This window comes from Pelobates fuscus, chromosome 12 (assembly GCF_036172605.1).
Source record: "Pelobates fuscus isolate aPelFus1 chromosome 12, aPelFus1.pri, whole genome shotgun sequence".
Classification (NCBI taxonomy): domain Eukaryota; kingdom Metazoa; phylum Chordata; class Amphibia; order Anura; family Pelobatidae; genus Pelobates; species Pelobates fuscus.
In genome coordinates, this window is record NC_086328.1 from 89,230,618 (window position 1) to 89,246,069 (window position 15,452).

At 38.6% G+C, this 15,452-nt stretch overlaps 1 protein-coding gene across 1 annotated transcript in view; it reads left to right on the plus strand.

The window, feature by feature from the left end:
• POLA2 (DNA polymerase alpha 2, accessory subunit) overlaps window positions 1-15,328 on the plus strand; it is a 50,151-nt gene extending 34,823 nt beyond the window's left edge. Inside the window, exons 11-18 of the mRNA XM_063438456.1 lie at window positions 4,365-4,489; window positions 4,599-4,637; window positions 5,877-5,950; window positions 8,774-8,882; window positions 11,932-12,038; window positions 12,547-12,609; window positions 13,057-13,183; window positions 14,954-15,328. Coding sequence (XP_063294526.1) covers window positions 4,365-4,489; window positions 4,599-4,637; window positions 5,877-5,950; window positions 8,774-8,882; window positions 11,932-12,038; window positions 12,547-12,609; window positions 13,057-13,183; window positions 14,954-15,103 — 794 coding nt within the window. The 3' untranslated portion in view covers window positions 15,104-15,328. The remainder of the gene's footprint in view (window positions 1-4,364; window positions 4,490-4,598; window positions 4,638-5,876; window positions 5,951-8,773; window positions 8,883-11,931; window positions 12,039-12,546; window positions 12,610-13,056; window positions 13,184-14,953) is intronic.
• The last annotated feature ends 124 nt before the right edge of the window (window positions 15,329-15,452 follow it).

Genomic DNA, 15,452 nt, shown 5'->3' on the forward strand with positions numbered 1-15,452 from the left:
TTATTGTTAAAACAGCTAGTTCAGTATTTTGTTTTCAAAATAAGGACAACATTCTTTCAATGGACCTAGAATACTTTTTTTTTTTTTTTCTTGTTTTTAAAACCTTCAGAAAACTCACATTATTTTTAGTTCAAATGCCTGATGTGCTTAGATTTAGATGGATACATAAATGCATTGTGTTAAGGCATTCTAAATTAGAAGGGATCCTGTGTCAGCCATGTGCTTTTAACGCCTTTCAGAACACTAGATAATTGTATTTAAAAGTGTTACTTGCATAATTGGATAATACCACAACTCCACAGACTTCAAAGGTAATTATACCTGAAATATAAATAGAGAATGGGATTAAATAGACCTGCTATTTTGAATATACAGAGGCTAAAACAGCATTGTAAAATGAAGTAAAATTAAAAAATGTATAAAAAAAAAACAACCAAAAAACATAAAACGTTGCATTAACAATGCCCATAAATACTCATGCTTCAGTAGCATATAATAAATATGGAATGTTTTTGGCCTCCAGCCTTGAGTGGGGGCAGTGTAGATTTCGGGTGTTTCAGAAGACTCCCAACCTTAGCCTTGATTTAAGGAGATTTCCAAATTATTCAAACTGTTTGAAAATAAACTTTTCTAATTATTTATCTACTAAAATTACCATAGAATTTAATTGTAATTGCTGTAGAGAAATCATTTGTAAAGTTTTTTAACCCCTTAAGACCGCAGGACGTACTATGCCGTCCTTATTTTGGTGGCTCTAAACGCCGCAGGACGGCATAGTACGTCCTGGGCGGTCTTCAGCCCCACGTGGCCGGCGGAACATGGCCGCTGCAGATCGCGGTCGGGGGGCATGCCTGGCCCCCAGGCAGCCCCCCTGTGCCTGGGGACCGCGGTCTGCAGCTTCCGATCGCAGTGACAGGCTGTCACTGCGATCGGTATTTACCATGTGTCAGCCGATTTTAAAATCGGCTGACACATGGAGCCGGCGGAATTCTCTGCAGCAGATCGCGGTCGGGGGACATGCCTGCCCCCCCAGGCAGTCCCCCTGCGGTCAGTGACCGCGATCTGCAGAGTATGATCGCAGGGAGAGGCTGTCTCTGCGATCTGAATGCAGAGACAGCCTCTCCCTGCGATCTGATCGCAGTGACAGCCTGTCACTGCGATCAGAGTTACTATGTGTCAGCCTATTGGCTGACACATAGTAACTGCAGGCAGGATCCCCCTGCAGATCGCGGTGGGGGGCATGCCTGGCCACCCAGGCACTCCCCCTGTGGCCAATTACCGCGATCTGCAGGAGGTGATCACAGTGACAGCCTGTCACTGTGATCACTGATCCTGTGTGTCAGCCAGTGATGTAAAATCACTGGCTGACACTGTCTCTGCCCCTCTCCTCCCCTATTAACCCCTTAATGTAAAAAAAAAAAAAAATTAGAGTTAAAAATAAAATACACTTACATCATTTATATATATATTATATATATGATCTATATATAATATATATATATATATATACGCACACATTTACACATACACTAAGTGTATTTTAATATTTATATATATATAATTATATATATATATATATATTAATATCAAAATACACGTAGAAGGATATTGATTAAATATATACATAATTATATATATATATATATATATATATATATATATATTATAATAAAAAAATATGTAAATACGTAAAAAAAATTAAAATAAAAAAATAAATAATTAAAAATATATATGTGTGTAATTTCGTTCTAACTGTATTTTGATAATATATATATATATATATATATCTATATATATATATATATATAGATCAAAATACACGTAGAACGAAATAATATACCCAAGTATATACGTATACATCACTATATGTATACCTATATATAAATAAAAATAATAGTAAAAAAATTATATACATATATATACATATATATATATACACACACGTGTATATATAATAATTTTACATATATATTTATGTAATAATTTTACATAATTAGGTATCCTAATTAATTACAATTAGCGGGACCTGCCTAACAACCCAGGCCGAAAGTATAGGGAATTTAATTTGCTAGCACTATATTTAACCCTATAACTTTCCAAGACACTATAAAACCTGTACATGGGGGGTACTGTTTTACTCGGGAGACATCGCTGAATACAAATATTTGTGTTTCAAAACCGTAAAATTTATTACAACAATGATATCGTCAGGGAAAGTGAAATTTATTGCCTTTTTCGCACACAAACGGCACTTACACTGACGATATTTTTGCTGTCATACTTTTAACTGTTTTGAAACACAAATATTTGTGTTCAGCAAAGTCTCCTGAGTATAACAGTACCCCTCATGTACAGGTTTTATGGTGTTTTCAAAAGTTACAGAGTCAAATATAAGGCTTGCGTTTCAGTTTTTTCACAATGAAATTCGCCAGATTGGTTACGTTGGCTTTGAGACCGTATAGTAGCCCAGAAATAAGAATTACCTCCATAATGGCATACCATTTGCAAAAGTAGACAACCCAAGGTATTGCAAATGGGGTATGTTCAGTCTTTTTTAGTAGCCACTTAGTCACAAACACTGGCCAAAATTGGCTTTCAAATTAGTTTTTTGCATTTTTCACACACAAACAAATATTAACGTTAACTTTGGCTAGTGTTTGTGACCAAGTGGCTACTAAAAAAGACTGGACATACCCCATTTGCAATACCTTGGGTTGTCTACTTTTGCAAATGGTATGCCATCATGGGGGTAATTTTCATTCCTGGGCTACCATACAGTCTCAAAGGCAACATAACCAAACTGGCAAATTTCAATGTGAAAAAACTGAAAAGTGTAACATGCTATATTTGACCCTGTAACTTCCCAAAACACCATAAAACCTGTACATAGGGGGTACTGTTTTACACGTGAGACATCGCTGAATACAAATATGTGTATTTTATTGCAGTAAAAGCAAACAGTATTATGACATTCACAGTTAGAATGTCACATAGAACTAAGAAAATTTTAAAAAAATCATATTTTCTCTCATTTTTTTATATTTTATTCATATTACGTTATGTTCCATACCTAAATATTGGATGTTAAATGAAAGCCCTGTTTCCCCTGAACAAAATGATATATAATAAGTGTGGGTGCATTTAATATGAAAGAGGTAAATTATTGTTGAACAGACATATAGTCAAAATCTGTGGTTTGTTTACATTTTTTTTGGTTCACAACTTGTACATTTGGCTGCGGTCTTAAGGGGTTAAAAAGTATTGAATCATTTCGAAAGCTTAAGAAAACCAGGCCTTTGTCATCAAGTAAATAAGGTTCAAAGTTGACAACCCTCTTGTCTATGGGTAGTACTGAAGAACCCCTATAGAAAATGCCATGGGTCCCACTAGGCATTCATGGCCACATACCCTGCTTCCATTTCTATTCTATATTTTCCTGAAGGAGAATATCTTTAGCGCTACAGAGTTAAGCAGGACCACATGTATTAACTGAGAGTGTGTGCTTAGTGATCTCCAGTGAGTTTTATTCTATAGATAGTCCAACTTCTCCAGCAGGATATACCTGGATGCAGCATGGGCCACGTGTAAGTTGTTAAACTGTATTATAAAGGCTTGACTTCTTACTGTGGGACATAGCCAGGGCATTCTTGGCACCATAACCACTACAGCAGGCTTTAGTAGTTATGGTGCTTGGAGTGTTCCGTTAGGGATTCCCAATAAGCCCTGATTAATTTGCAGTCTGCTGTGAATTTTGAGATCTTTACTCAAAGGCTTTGTCTTATTTAGCCCTTGCAGGGTTGTGAGGTTTTAGAGATGGAAAGACTCAAGCACATTTGCATAAATGAGGAGGAAATGTAATTCACAAACAGGTCTAATAGTATTAGAGACTTGAATATTGTAACATCAGGGAACAAAGGGAACTGCACACAATATACTCCTATATTTATCAGAGTTTAGAGAGATATTGATCTGTGTGAAACCAATATATCTTGTGTAAAGAACCCCAATTTAGGTAGTATGCAAGGAGCTGTCTTTTTGGGATTCAAAATTTATATTGTGCAATGGTAAATCCCAAAAAATATTTTGGAAAACAATATGGAGGGGAGGGGGGTTGAGTTTAAAACAAATAGGGAAAATAAATAAATTGATATATAGCAATCATTGGGCAAATACAATTGGGAAGACCTCACTGTGTTCAACCCTGACAAGTGAAACAAGGGAAATTCACACCTTTTTGACAATTACTTTTCTGCTAATCTACGTTTTGCCCTCTGTTTAATTTTGCACAAAGAGCTGTAGCTGTCTCTTATTTCTCTTTCAAACCGTGCAGTCAGCAACGTGTTAATAATGCACTATTTCTCCAGATTGCCCCCCGCAGATGGTTCTGACTGCCTGTGGTCCATTCACTACATCCGACTCAATCACCTACGATGCACTAAAGGACCTTGTGGATGTTATTAACAGAGATCGACCAGATGTCTGCATCCTGGTTAGAATAAAATTATAACTGGAATATATTTTCGATTTCTATACTGTGTCATAATAATTCATGCCATTTTTTTTCTTTATTTATTTTTATATTTTTTTCTTTTTTGTAGCTTGGTCCCTTTTTGGATGCTAAAAATGAACAAATAGAGGTAAATGTCTCATGAATAAAGCTGTGGGCACATAAGTGACAGTAATGTGATTTTTGGGTAAATTCTTTTGATGTTTTCAGATTGCTCCCTTGATTCTCTAAACTTGATCCTCATTTGCATTACCAACTACTGAAGTTTCAGAAGCTGTAGATTATGCAGTAGATAGCGACCCAATTATATAGGGGTACTCCTGAAAGAGAAAAATGTTAAACATGTTGACTTAAAGGACCACTATAGGCACCCAGACACTTCAGCTTAATGAAGTGGTCTGGGTGCCAGATCCAGCTAGGATTCACCCTTTTTTCTATAAACATAGCAGTTTCAGTTTGGTTAATCCAGCCTCTAGTGGCTGTCTCACTGACAGCCGCTAGAGGCGCTTCTGCGCGTCTCACTGTGAAAATCACAGTGCGAAGATGCCAGCGTCCATAGGAAAGCATTGTGAATGCTTTCCTATGAGACTGGCTGAATGCGCGCGCGGCTCTTGCCGCGCATGCGCATTCAGCTGAGGAGGTGGAGAGTCCCCCGCTCGGCGCTGGAGAAAGAGGTAAGTTTAACCCCTTCCACCCCCTAGAGCCCGGCGGGAGGGGGACCCTGAGGGTGGGGGAACCCTCAGGGCACTATAGTGCCAGGAAAATGAGTGTTTTCCTGGCACTATAGTGGTCTTTTAACATAGAAATACATTCTTTTATTTCCCTTTATAACAAGTACACTAATTGTAGCCAAGTGCTGCTACAACTCTGCTTCGCTTTAGTGAATGCAACACTATTCCCAAATCTTCATAGATACTGAACTATGGTAATGTTTCAATAGGGAGGCCACTGAGGGGAATGATACGCGTGTCTTGGAAACACAAGCTTGATGAACAACAGATTTAAAAAAAAAAACATACACCGGAAAAACAGCACTTTGAAATTGATTGATTTGATAGTACGGGGGTACTTGAAAGGCGCGTGTGCCTCCTTTCATTGGTCAGGTGTAGAGCAGAAAAAAGTCTAAGTGTATCACAAGCGCTGACAGATTATGTGCTTTTCCGGAACTAGCTTGGCTGTTTAGGATTAGAAAATACTTGTTAGATTGGTTTCAGTGTTTGACAAGGCTGCTTTGTTTCCACTACTGGGAGAAATGAGAAGGCACTCCTTTTGCTTGACCGTGCGATCTATAGTATTGCGTGCATTGTACTGTAAAATGCATGTTCTAGCTTACTACTTCATTTGTTTTTGCTTTTCCCATTACTTTCAGAACCTACAGCTCACAGTGACATTTGAAGATGTTTTTAAGTGCTGTCTTAAAATGATCGTTGAAGGCACCCGTCCGTAAGTGAAGAGGAATAAGTGGTTCAATTTTCTTGAAGAGAGCAGTGTTCTTATCATTTTTTTTTTCAGTATTCATTGTCTCAGTATTCAAGTTAAATGGTATACCTACATACGCATAGTCTGCTCAGATTTGTTTCTGCATAGACAGTTTAAATAGATTTTATCATCAATAGGTTAGCTAGAAGGGCCTATTCGCTAATTTGGGAATCTCAAATTTGACAACATAATAACCAAATTGGAAGCATAGCTGACTGGGAGAATATGTCCATTTATGACATTTTGTCTTAAAATATTAAAATCTTTTTGAATTCCTAGCATCCTGGGAAACAACTGCACTACCATCACCTCTACCTTGCAGACTAACTGCCTAGGTGTTCTCTTTGACACCGACCTATCCTTCACCCCTCATGTCCAGTCGATCGCCAAATCCTGATGCTTTCATCTCAAAAACATAGTGCCCATCCACCTCCATTTAATGCCAGATGCGGCTAAGGTGCTGGCCCATGCCGTTGTTCTCTCTTGCCTTGACTACTGCATTCCTGTTCTCAGTGGTCTTACGTGCCCTGTTGCAGTCTATAATGAATGTGGCTACAAAGCTCATCTTCCTGTCCGCCCACGCCTCCCCCCTCTGTCAGTCCCTAGATTAGCTTCCAGTAAGATATAATAGGGCTCAATAAGATTCTGGTGCTTGCTTACAAGTCTCTACATAATGCTGCTCCAACCTATCTATCCTCCCTAATACACAAGTAATTGCAGTCTTAGACCCCTGCGTTCTGCTGAAGGGCTATGTCTATCCTCTGTCCGTACTCCCACCTCTGATGCTTGTCTTATAGACTTGTCCAGGGCTGTACCGTTCCTGTGAAATCCCTTCCCTTCTCAGTTACTTTCACCCAGTCTCCATTTCTTCAAAAAATAATTGAAAACTTCTTCAGGAAAGCATATCAATTAAACTGTTAACAGCTTTCCCTCCCTGCACCCTGATTTCTCTCTGGCAACTTTCAAAAATAACCTACTAACCCCTCAGTGGATACTTTTCTACCCCTACCTTTAGCCTTTGTATCACTATACTCCACAACCTCTAGCATGTAAGCTCATTGAGCAGGGCCTTCAACCCCTCTTGTCTGGTTACAATTACGTGTCCGAATTTGCTGGTGGCGCTTTTTAAATAATAAAAGAATAATAATATTGTAGACTGAAGCTGCAGTCTTCCACATCCCATTTGTTATTCTGCGGTATAGATAGGAGATGCAGAGTGAGGCTGCCCATGGTTTTCACTTGACATATCTAGTGATGCAGTCTGTAACGCAGCTCTTTCTGCACATGTGCAGCCTGCAGCAGAGCAAGTTTCCTCCCTTTGTGGCCGCTTCCTCCTACTTTCAAGTAGTATAGGTAGCAGCTGTGGTACCCAATAAAGTTTCTTGCTTCCTGTGTTTTAATGAGAGATGTGCAGAGCACTCTGCTGACTCACTGTAGTTGCAAAGTGGTCCGGATAGGAGCTGCTGTAGACAAGATATGCTGCCAGGGCCTGATTATATATCAATTCTATCTAAATGGCAAGGGCACAAGGCTGGGGTTAGTTGCAAATAATTCCCTAACTGAAGATGTGTTTTTTTATTTTATTTTTTTACATAATATTGTTCTTTACTGAAATAAGAATTTTACAGTGAATTTCAAATTTAAGGCCAGAGTAGCTGAACTGAAAGAATAGAGATTTTTTTTTTCCATTTTGGCTATTTTGACCATAAATATAAAATTCTCTTTAAATTCAAACAGAAGTTTCACTTTAGTGAATAATCCTGATGGATATATTGAATATTTTTTCAAAGTATTTGTACTTTATGTCCCAGCCTTATTCAGAACATATCAATCTGTACATCATTATCTAAGAGATTGATTCATTGAACATCAAGTCGTGGAGGGTTGGCAGCCATGATACAAAATGAAACCAAAATAAGAGATTTGGGGGGTAAATCCTTTTTATTCACCTTCTTGAATAAGCCCCTGTTCGTGCTTGCTGCTATGGACCAATTCTCCAGTGCTTTCCATTGAAAACAAGTGCAAAGGATTACAGCAACCCTACCACGGTGGCTGTGTAGTGATGCAGGAGGCAGGAGCCCTCATAATGTGCATTAGGAAAAACATTTTTTTTTTTTTATATATTTATTAACATGGTTTTGACAGGGAGAAAAAAATGAATCTTTTATTAAAAAAAAAAAAAAAAATACATATTAGATGTTAGTTTCCATTGCAGTGGGCCTGCCAGCACATTCTAATCCTCTTTGCAGATTTGTTGGTTACTGACCAGTAGGAGGAAGGTTAAACTGTAATTAATTGGTACGTAGCAAATGGAAAATTCCTCAGTGCAAGAGATTACCGTACTTTTTATAGTATGAAATACTTTATAGATGTGTCAGAATACACAGGAGGGTGGTCAAACCCATAATATATCTTAATTAGATTTAGTCGAATAATATGGCCATGTCCTGCTTAGTCTGCCACTATACTAAATCACTCATGTTTTGGCAGATTCTAAGCTAATGCACTACTTCTAGAGGTGAACAGCTATTAATAATACACCCATGGCACATATAAATCTTCTAAATCTTGTTTATTTTATTGGTATATGAGTGGCTGACAGCAGAAAGCAAGTAGGTTGTACCTTGCTGTAAAAATGTGTTTTAGGTCTAAAGTTGATAACGGTAAGGACGCTGTCAGTCACTCCTCTGCATAGACAATTCACTTTATCCACCTAGAAAGATGTATAAAATTTTTAATACCTGGATAAAATGCTGTTCTTCTGTTACACTCGGACTTCTATTTTAGATCTGGCTCCCACCTGGTGTTTGTGCCATCCATTCGAGATGTCCACCATTATCCAGTCTATCCTCAGCCCCCATTTACCTGCTATGAACCAGCCAAAGAAGACAAGCCGGTAAATATGCCACTCGTAGAAACGTAGTCACTACACACGTCTCATAGTTCTGACCATCAACTGTTGTTGCTCTTTCTGGCTGAATCTGTAAGTCATGTATGTTTGGTCGCTATAGTTTTTATGTATATTCCATTATTATTTATTTATAATTTCTGAGTTTTCTCAGACATCACAGTCTAGTTGAGTTGTACTGATCATTGTACTTTTTCTGCCATGGTTTTTGAAAGACTATATTGTTATAAATATTGGTTATATTATACTCATCCACAGATGCTATTTTCTCAGTTCATTCTTAGACTATATGATAGATGTATAATACATATACATTGCAAATAACAAGAGCTAAACCATGCAGTAAACAAACATCTAGCGTTTGAATTATTTTTTTTTTTTTAAATTCTTTATTTATAAACAAGGTAAGGTAACCACAGGCACGTGGAAGCAGTATAAAGAGATACATAGTGCAATAACATTGTCCCACATATATAAAACCGTTAGTCCATGAACATACAGTTGGTTTGAAAACATTACGTTAAAGAAAGCAAAAATAATAATCAGTCCACAGTTTTCATAGCTCGTGAGAGTTCCATTGTTATAGATGCAAGAACATGTGTGGAGTTACACCTTGTTGTTTTTTATTTTAGTAATATAGGAAAATAACAGTCCTCCTCTGTACACCGCTCAGGTCTACATACATCCTTAGCGTGTTAGAGCAGTAGGCCTCGGTTTTCCGTCTAAAAAGCCACAGAATCCCAGTTTTATATACAAGGCTAGTTGGTTTACATGAGATCTTTGACCTCGTATCATTTATGGGCGTCGCCTTAGGCATTGGATCGGCACGTATGCGATACAGTGTCCTAAGCCTTCAGTGGGCGGTGTCACTTTGATAGAGGACCGAGCGATGATAAGGCCTGGTGTACATGGAGTCGGACGAAGAAAGGATAAAGAAGATAGGGTGAAGGAACTTAGTGAGAAGAGGGGGAGGGTGTGGGGAAGGAAAGGAGGGAGGGGAGGGTGGAAGGAGTAGGTTCAATCCGTAGTAGCGTGTTACAATTATAGGAAAGTGTCATGGATTAAATTTAAACTGTAAGGCATTGGGCCCTGGTGGAAATCAAGGTGCTGCAAGCATCTTCTCCAAGCCATAACCGGTCCCGACGAGGACGAAGTCTCGGGCGAGGTTCCGGGGTAAATCCCCTTTCCTCTCCCTTAGTCTCCGATTCCGCTGTTTATCCACGGGGCCCAGACCCTATCAAACTTTTTAGTAGTGCCTCTAACTAGCGCCGTCAGCTTATCCATAAGGAAAGCGTCCTTGATCTTTTGCACGACTACGTCGACAGGGGGGGTGTCTGGTTGGAGCCACACTTGGGCCAGGGCTCTTCTGGCAGCTAAGTTCACTTTGTGCAACAGGTTTTGTTCCACTCTGGGCCAGTCATCAAGAGGTCTGGCCAGGAGGAATACCCATGGGTCCAACTTAAGCTCTCTATCAAAAATATCCTTCAAAAGTCCTACCACCCGTTTCCAAAAGTTCTGTGCTGCAGGGCATTCCCACCACATATGTATGTAGGATCCCTTCTGGCCACAGCCTCTCCAGCACAGGTCCGTGGGTGTTTTGCGCATTTTATATAACTTCACCGGGGTGGTATACCACCGAAAGAGGGTCTTATATGCCTGTTCCTGCATGGAGACACATATCGACGAAGAGGCTGCTGCCTCCCAGATCTCCTGCTAGCGTTTGAATTATTAACGAACTTTGAACAACTTCACATCTAAATGAGATACCAATGAAAATAAAGCATAGTTGGAAATATTTAACTAAAACATTGTTTTCCATAACGTTGGTATTTACGAAGAATTTTCAATAAAACTGTAAAGCTTTACAGCTGAACCAGCTATGTGTGAATAGCTCCACTAAGTATGGAGATGGCTTAGTAGCTTATTTTTGACAAAATTTTACAGCACATTTGTATCAACGCAGAAAATACATATTGATATAAATATCATATTGACCCCAGTTAATATTAGAAACCACATCTGTATGTTTTGACTAACTCAGGAGTCCTCATTGAGGTATGGCTATGTTCCACTAGATATAGAATGTAAGGGGTCCACATCTTAGCTTGTACTTAAAAGGTTACTCCAAGCAACATTACCACGTCAGTGATTTTATAAGTGGCCATGGTGCCTGAAGTCTATGTGGAGCATTTCATAGTGAACGATTATGAGGAATGAGCTTGTCTTACACATTGATTTCTAATTTGTATATTCGCAAGTACTTTCCTTAATGGTAAAGGTTATGATCAGATGTGGATCTCTTGCTTTCTGGGCCTAGTCACACATTAGTCATATACCAATCAGTCTATATCTGACATTGTTGTGTAAGGGGATTTGACACTCAGATCTGGAATGCCTTTAGAGACATGCTCATGGATATGTTGTCTTTGGAATGGCACATGCAGCAGAAAATGTGTTGCGTGCTATTGGATAGGAAATAAATTAGTGAATAAAACTACCTGCATTCACATTACCACCATTCCCTTTACTGCTCTTCTTGTGTAACTTTGAGAATGTGCAAATTAAAACTTTTGATCATTTCTTGCACCTTGCAATTATCTAGACTTACAATAAAAATCAAGCAGCCCGTGTTTTTATTTATTTTTTAATCTGTTTTGGAAGCTACCATTTTTGCACCTTGACATCCTGTTACTCTATACATCTGAGCACCTACTAAAAGGGAATATTTTATATATCTTGATATGCAAAAGTGTTCCTTTTTTTTTGTTTCTGTAGCTGTGATGAGTCCAAAACGCATGTGTATAATACCCATTTCATAAAATGTTTAAATGACTTTTTTCTATTTATTTTAATTTATTTCAAATCAGAAATAGTTTATTTTTTGGTCATTTATTTATTTATTTTATTTTTTATTTTTATTTTTGGAAGCATTGGGTTCAGTACCAGGATATTTGAACACAAATGCAATTTGAATTCTTCAGGTATTGTTTAAGCTTTTTGGCACTTTAATACCAACCATTATTTTATTACTTTTTAGAGAGTTCACTTTGTCTCCGATCCTTGCACTTTGACTGTGAACAGTGTTGTTTTTGGCTTCACCTCGACAGACTTGCTCTTCCACATGGGTGCAGAGGAAATCAGCAGGTATGTCTTAAACATCGGAAAAGGGTTGGAGAGTGCTTAATTCAGGTGCAGTAAATACAACGTTTAAGTAAACTTCTTTTAGGAGCTGTAAATCATGTGATCTCCAAAATAATGGTTATAGAAAAGACTTGATTACGCTAACACTCTTTGCCCACCTTATACATGGCAGCAATATTAGCAGTGGAGATTCTTTCCACCAAGCATAGGAATGCTGACACAGGGGCATCTTGCCCATGCACTTGTGTTAATTATTCCCAGTGATTTCAGAAGCCTGACATACTGTCTTATTTGTAATATTTTGTACCATAATTATCCCTACAATACTTTAATTGTTTCTTTAGTTTTGGTGCTGATGCCTAGGTCATGCATCAATAGATAGTGGCATGAAAACATTAAAGCCTACTTGGCAAGCTTCCATTGTGCACCCTGCTTATCTCTTTGCCTGCAACTCCATGACTAAATGCTTAAACCCTGGTTTTGATGAAGTCTTTTTGTTTTATCCAAACAGCAGCTCAGCAGGGGCACCAGATCGGTTCAGCCGGATCCTCAAGCACATTCTGACTCAGAGGAGGTGAAGTTTCTTTTTTAGCATAACTATACAAACCAAACAAACTGCATGTTCCACTTTGATTAATGTTTCACTAGAATCATCATACGAGTAGTGTTCTATTAATGCAAGTGTACAAAAGTTGTGTAACAAAATATCTGCCTTGGTGTTGCATATGAAGAGCAATACCGAGTTACTGTCCTAAAAAGTGGCGCAATTAACATTGGTTTCTATGGAATTACATTCCCTATATTTTTTATTTTTCTTATTTTGGCCCAAAAGTTTGTTAGTTTTAAATTCCCCACAATTCACACTTTCATGAATGATTCTGAAGATAAAACATCTTGCCAATGGATTCTGCTGTCACTTCCTGCACAGATCTTATGGACACCTGTAGCGTATTCTAGAGAACATTGCTTGTGCGAAGTTCACCATTATTGATAATAAACTTTTTGTTTTTTTCTCTTCCAGTTACTACCCACTGTACCCACCAAGTGAGGAAATGAATATTGACTATGAAGGTCTCTATAGCTTTGCATCCATGCCTGTCACACCAGATATCTTTATAATACCTTCGGAGCTGCGCTATTTCATTAAGGTTAGCCTTGTGTTCCACTCCAAAATACTTGTATGCATGGCAGTGCTTTTATTCAAATTAAAAAAAAAAACACAGGTGGTAAATCCCAGCTTGGTATCCTTTTTAATCTGCAAGTTGTCTAATAGACTTGGATCTCTACTTGAGAGAAGCTGGACAGAAAATCACCCTAAATGTATTCCCATTTTCAATGCAAATTTGCACTTGGTAACAAAACAACTGTCAGTGTCTTCAACGTATTCCTATCGAAGACCCAGATTCCCCCAACATTTTTCACGTGCATGCTGTTTGTGTTTGAGTTATACAGTGACAAAATGGTCTGGTTAGCCTCTAAACACCTGTTGAGAATTTTAAAAAAATGTTACCGTATCTTCTTTCTCAGTACGATTTTTAAATGGCTGTCATAAATCATAATGTTAACTTAAAACTGATGTAAATCTCCAGTCTGATGAGTTAGATCAGGGACATTTATAACAAGTGGATGATTTGGCCTGGCAAATACACTCCCACATTATAAATAAATGCATTTAAAGATAATGCCAGAGTGTTGGGAAAGTTCTATGCCCCTTATGCCCGCACCTGTAAATAAAGGGTCAATTTATCATAAATCCAGCAGGCTCCATTTTGCCTGCCAGAGATCATTAGTACCAATGATTTCCCAGCCAATCTAACAGAGAAGCACTGTAATGCAGGAAACCTATATGGCAATTGATATGCTGCGTCTCCAATGCTTACATTTTGTGCTGGGGCAGGAAGCAATCAGGAAGAGCACCCTCCAAACTGTCTGACAGCTGGGAGGCTGCAACCATGTCTGTTTATAAGAGTGCAGGTTTCTATTGAAATCAGCATTTTTATAAAGTGATAAGGAAATTACACTCTGTACACAGAACACTCTTAGCACCTTAACCACTACAGCCAATTGTGGTGGTTATGGTGACAGGAGTGCGTTGGTGCTTTCCCACAGTAAGTAGTCAAATCACCTCTGCCTCCACTGCAAGGAGCTTTGGCTAGCACACTGAGCTAAGCTTTGTTGTACAGGGCTGGCTCATTAGCGGAGTGTCAGATTTCATATATACGTATATTTCTAAAGCATTTTTCTCAATAGGAGGCAAGTGATAAACTGAGAGCATCAGCTGATGTTCTCAGCCTACCACCAGTGCACATGGAAAGGCCTCCTCAGTGAAGCCAGGTGGATGGAACTCAATGGGATTAAACCGTTCATAAGACGGAGCCTCACTGAGATTAAGTTGTTATGGTGCCTGGAGTGATCCTTTAATGGAAGATTTTAATGTTCTACAGCACTGGAACCTACATGCCACTGTGTTGCTTGAGATTAGTGGGAGTTGTGCACTAGGGCTGCATGCTATTGCCATTGATTCAATGTGAGACAGCTGAATTCAAACTGCGGCAGCTGCCTCTCAAGATCTCTACTCCCACTAATTTTAGGCAGATCAGGACATGTATGTCATTACAGGGAATAATTGTGCGGGCGATAGCACCATCTGTGAACTACCAGATTCTGGTATTTGAAATAAATGGCAGATCGTGACACATTGATCTATGTAAATGTATTTATGTGCATCTTAATAGGATTTTATATCTATGAGTAAAGCAAGTCACTAAAGTAAAGCATTTAACATAATTTGTGTGGGAAGAGACATTCTCTGAATGAAGATGTGGGAGGAAAACTACTATGAAGTTCTTTGTGCTTCAAGTTCTTTGCAAATTCTTTTAATAACTTTTTTTTCCCCTTTAAATTCCATTCTACTAAAGGATATCAGCGGCTGTATCTGCATTAACCCTGGACGCCTCACGAAAGGTCTTGTAGGGGGTACCTATAGCCGTTTCCTAATTAAGAGGGAAGCTGCAGGCGCAGAAGGAAGAAAGTCTCCCTGTGTGTCTGCCCAGGTGGTCAGGATCTGATGAAGTACCTCTAGACTGCATTTTGGTTAAGATGATGATGCCTGAAGAAGAATGGACTTTGGAAAAATCTCCCTGAAGATACTTTGAACTGGAGTCAATTATCAGGGGAAGAAACAACTACAATACCAACTTCACTCTGCAGAGTCTCATCATTTGCATTGATTAATAGTGTTTATTAAGAAAGGGTGTGAAATCCTATTTACAAGATCTGGTGCACTGAAAATCAGCTCATCAGCATCAGCTCATGCCTCAGGCCGTGGCTGCTCTTCTTCCTGTTTAATTATATGAATATAATTATTATTATTATTTTTTTGTATCTACTAGTGCAACAATCCCCTGCTTCCTGAGA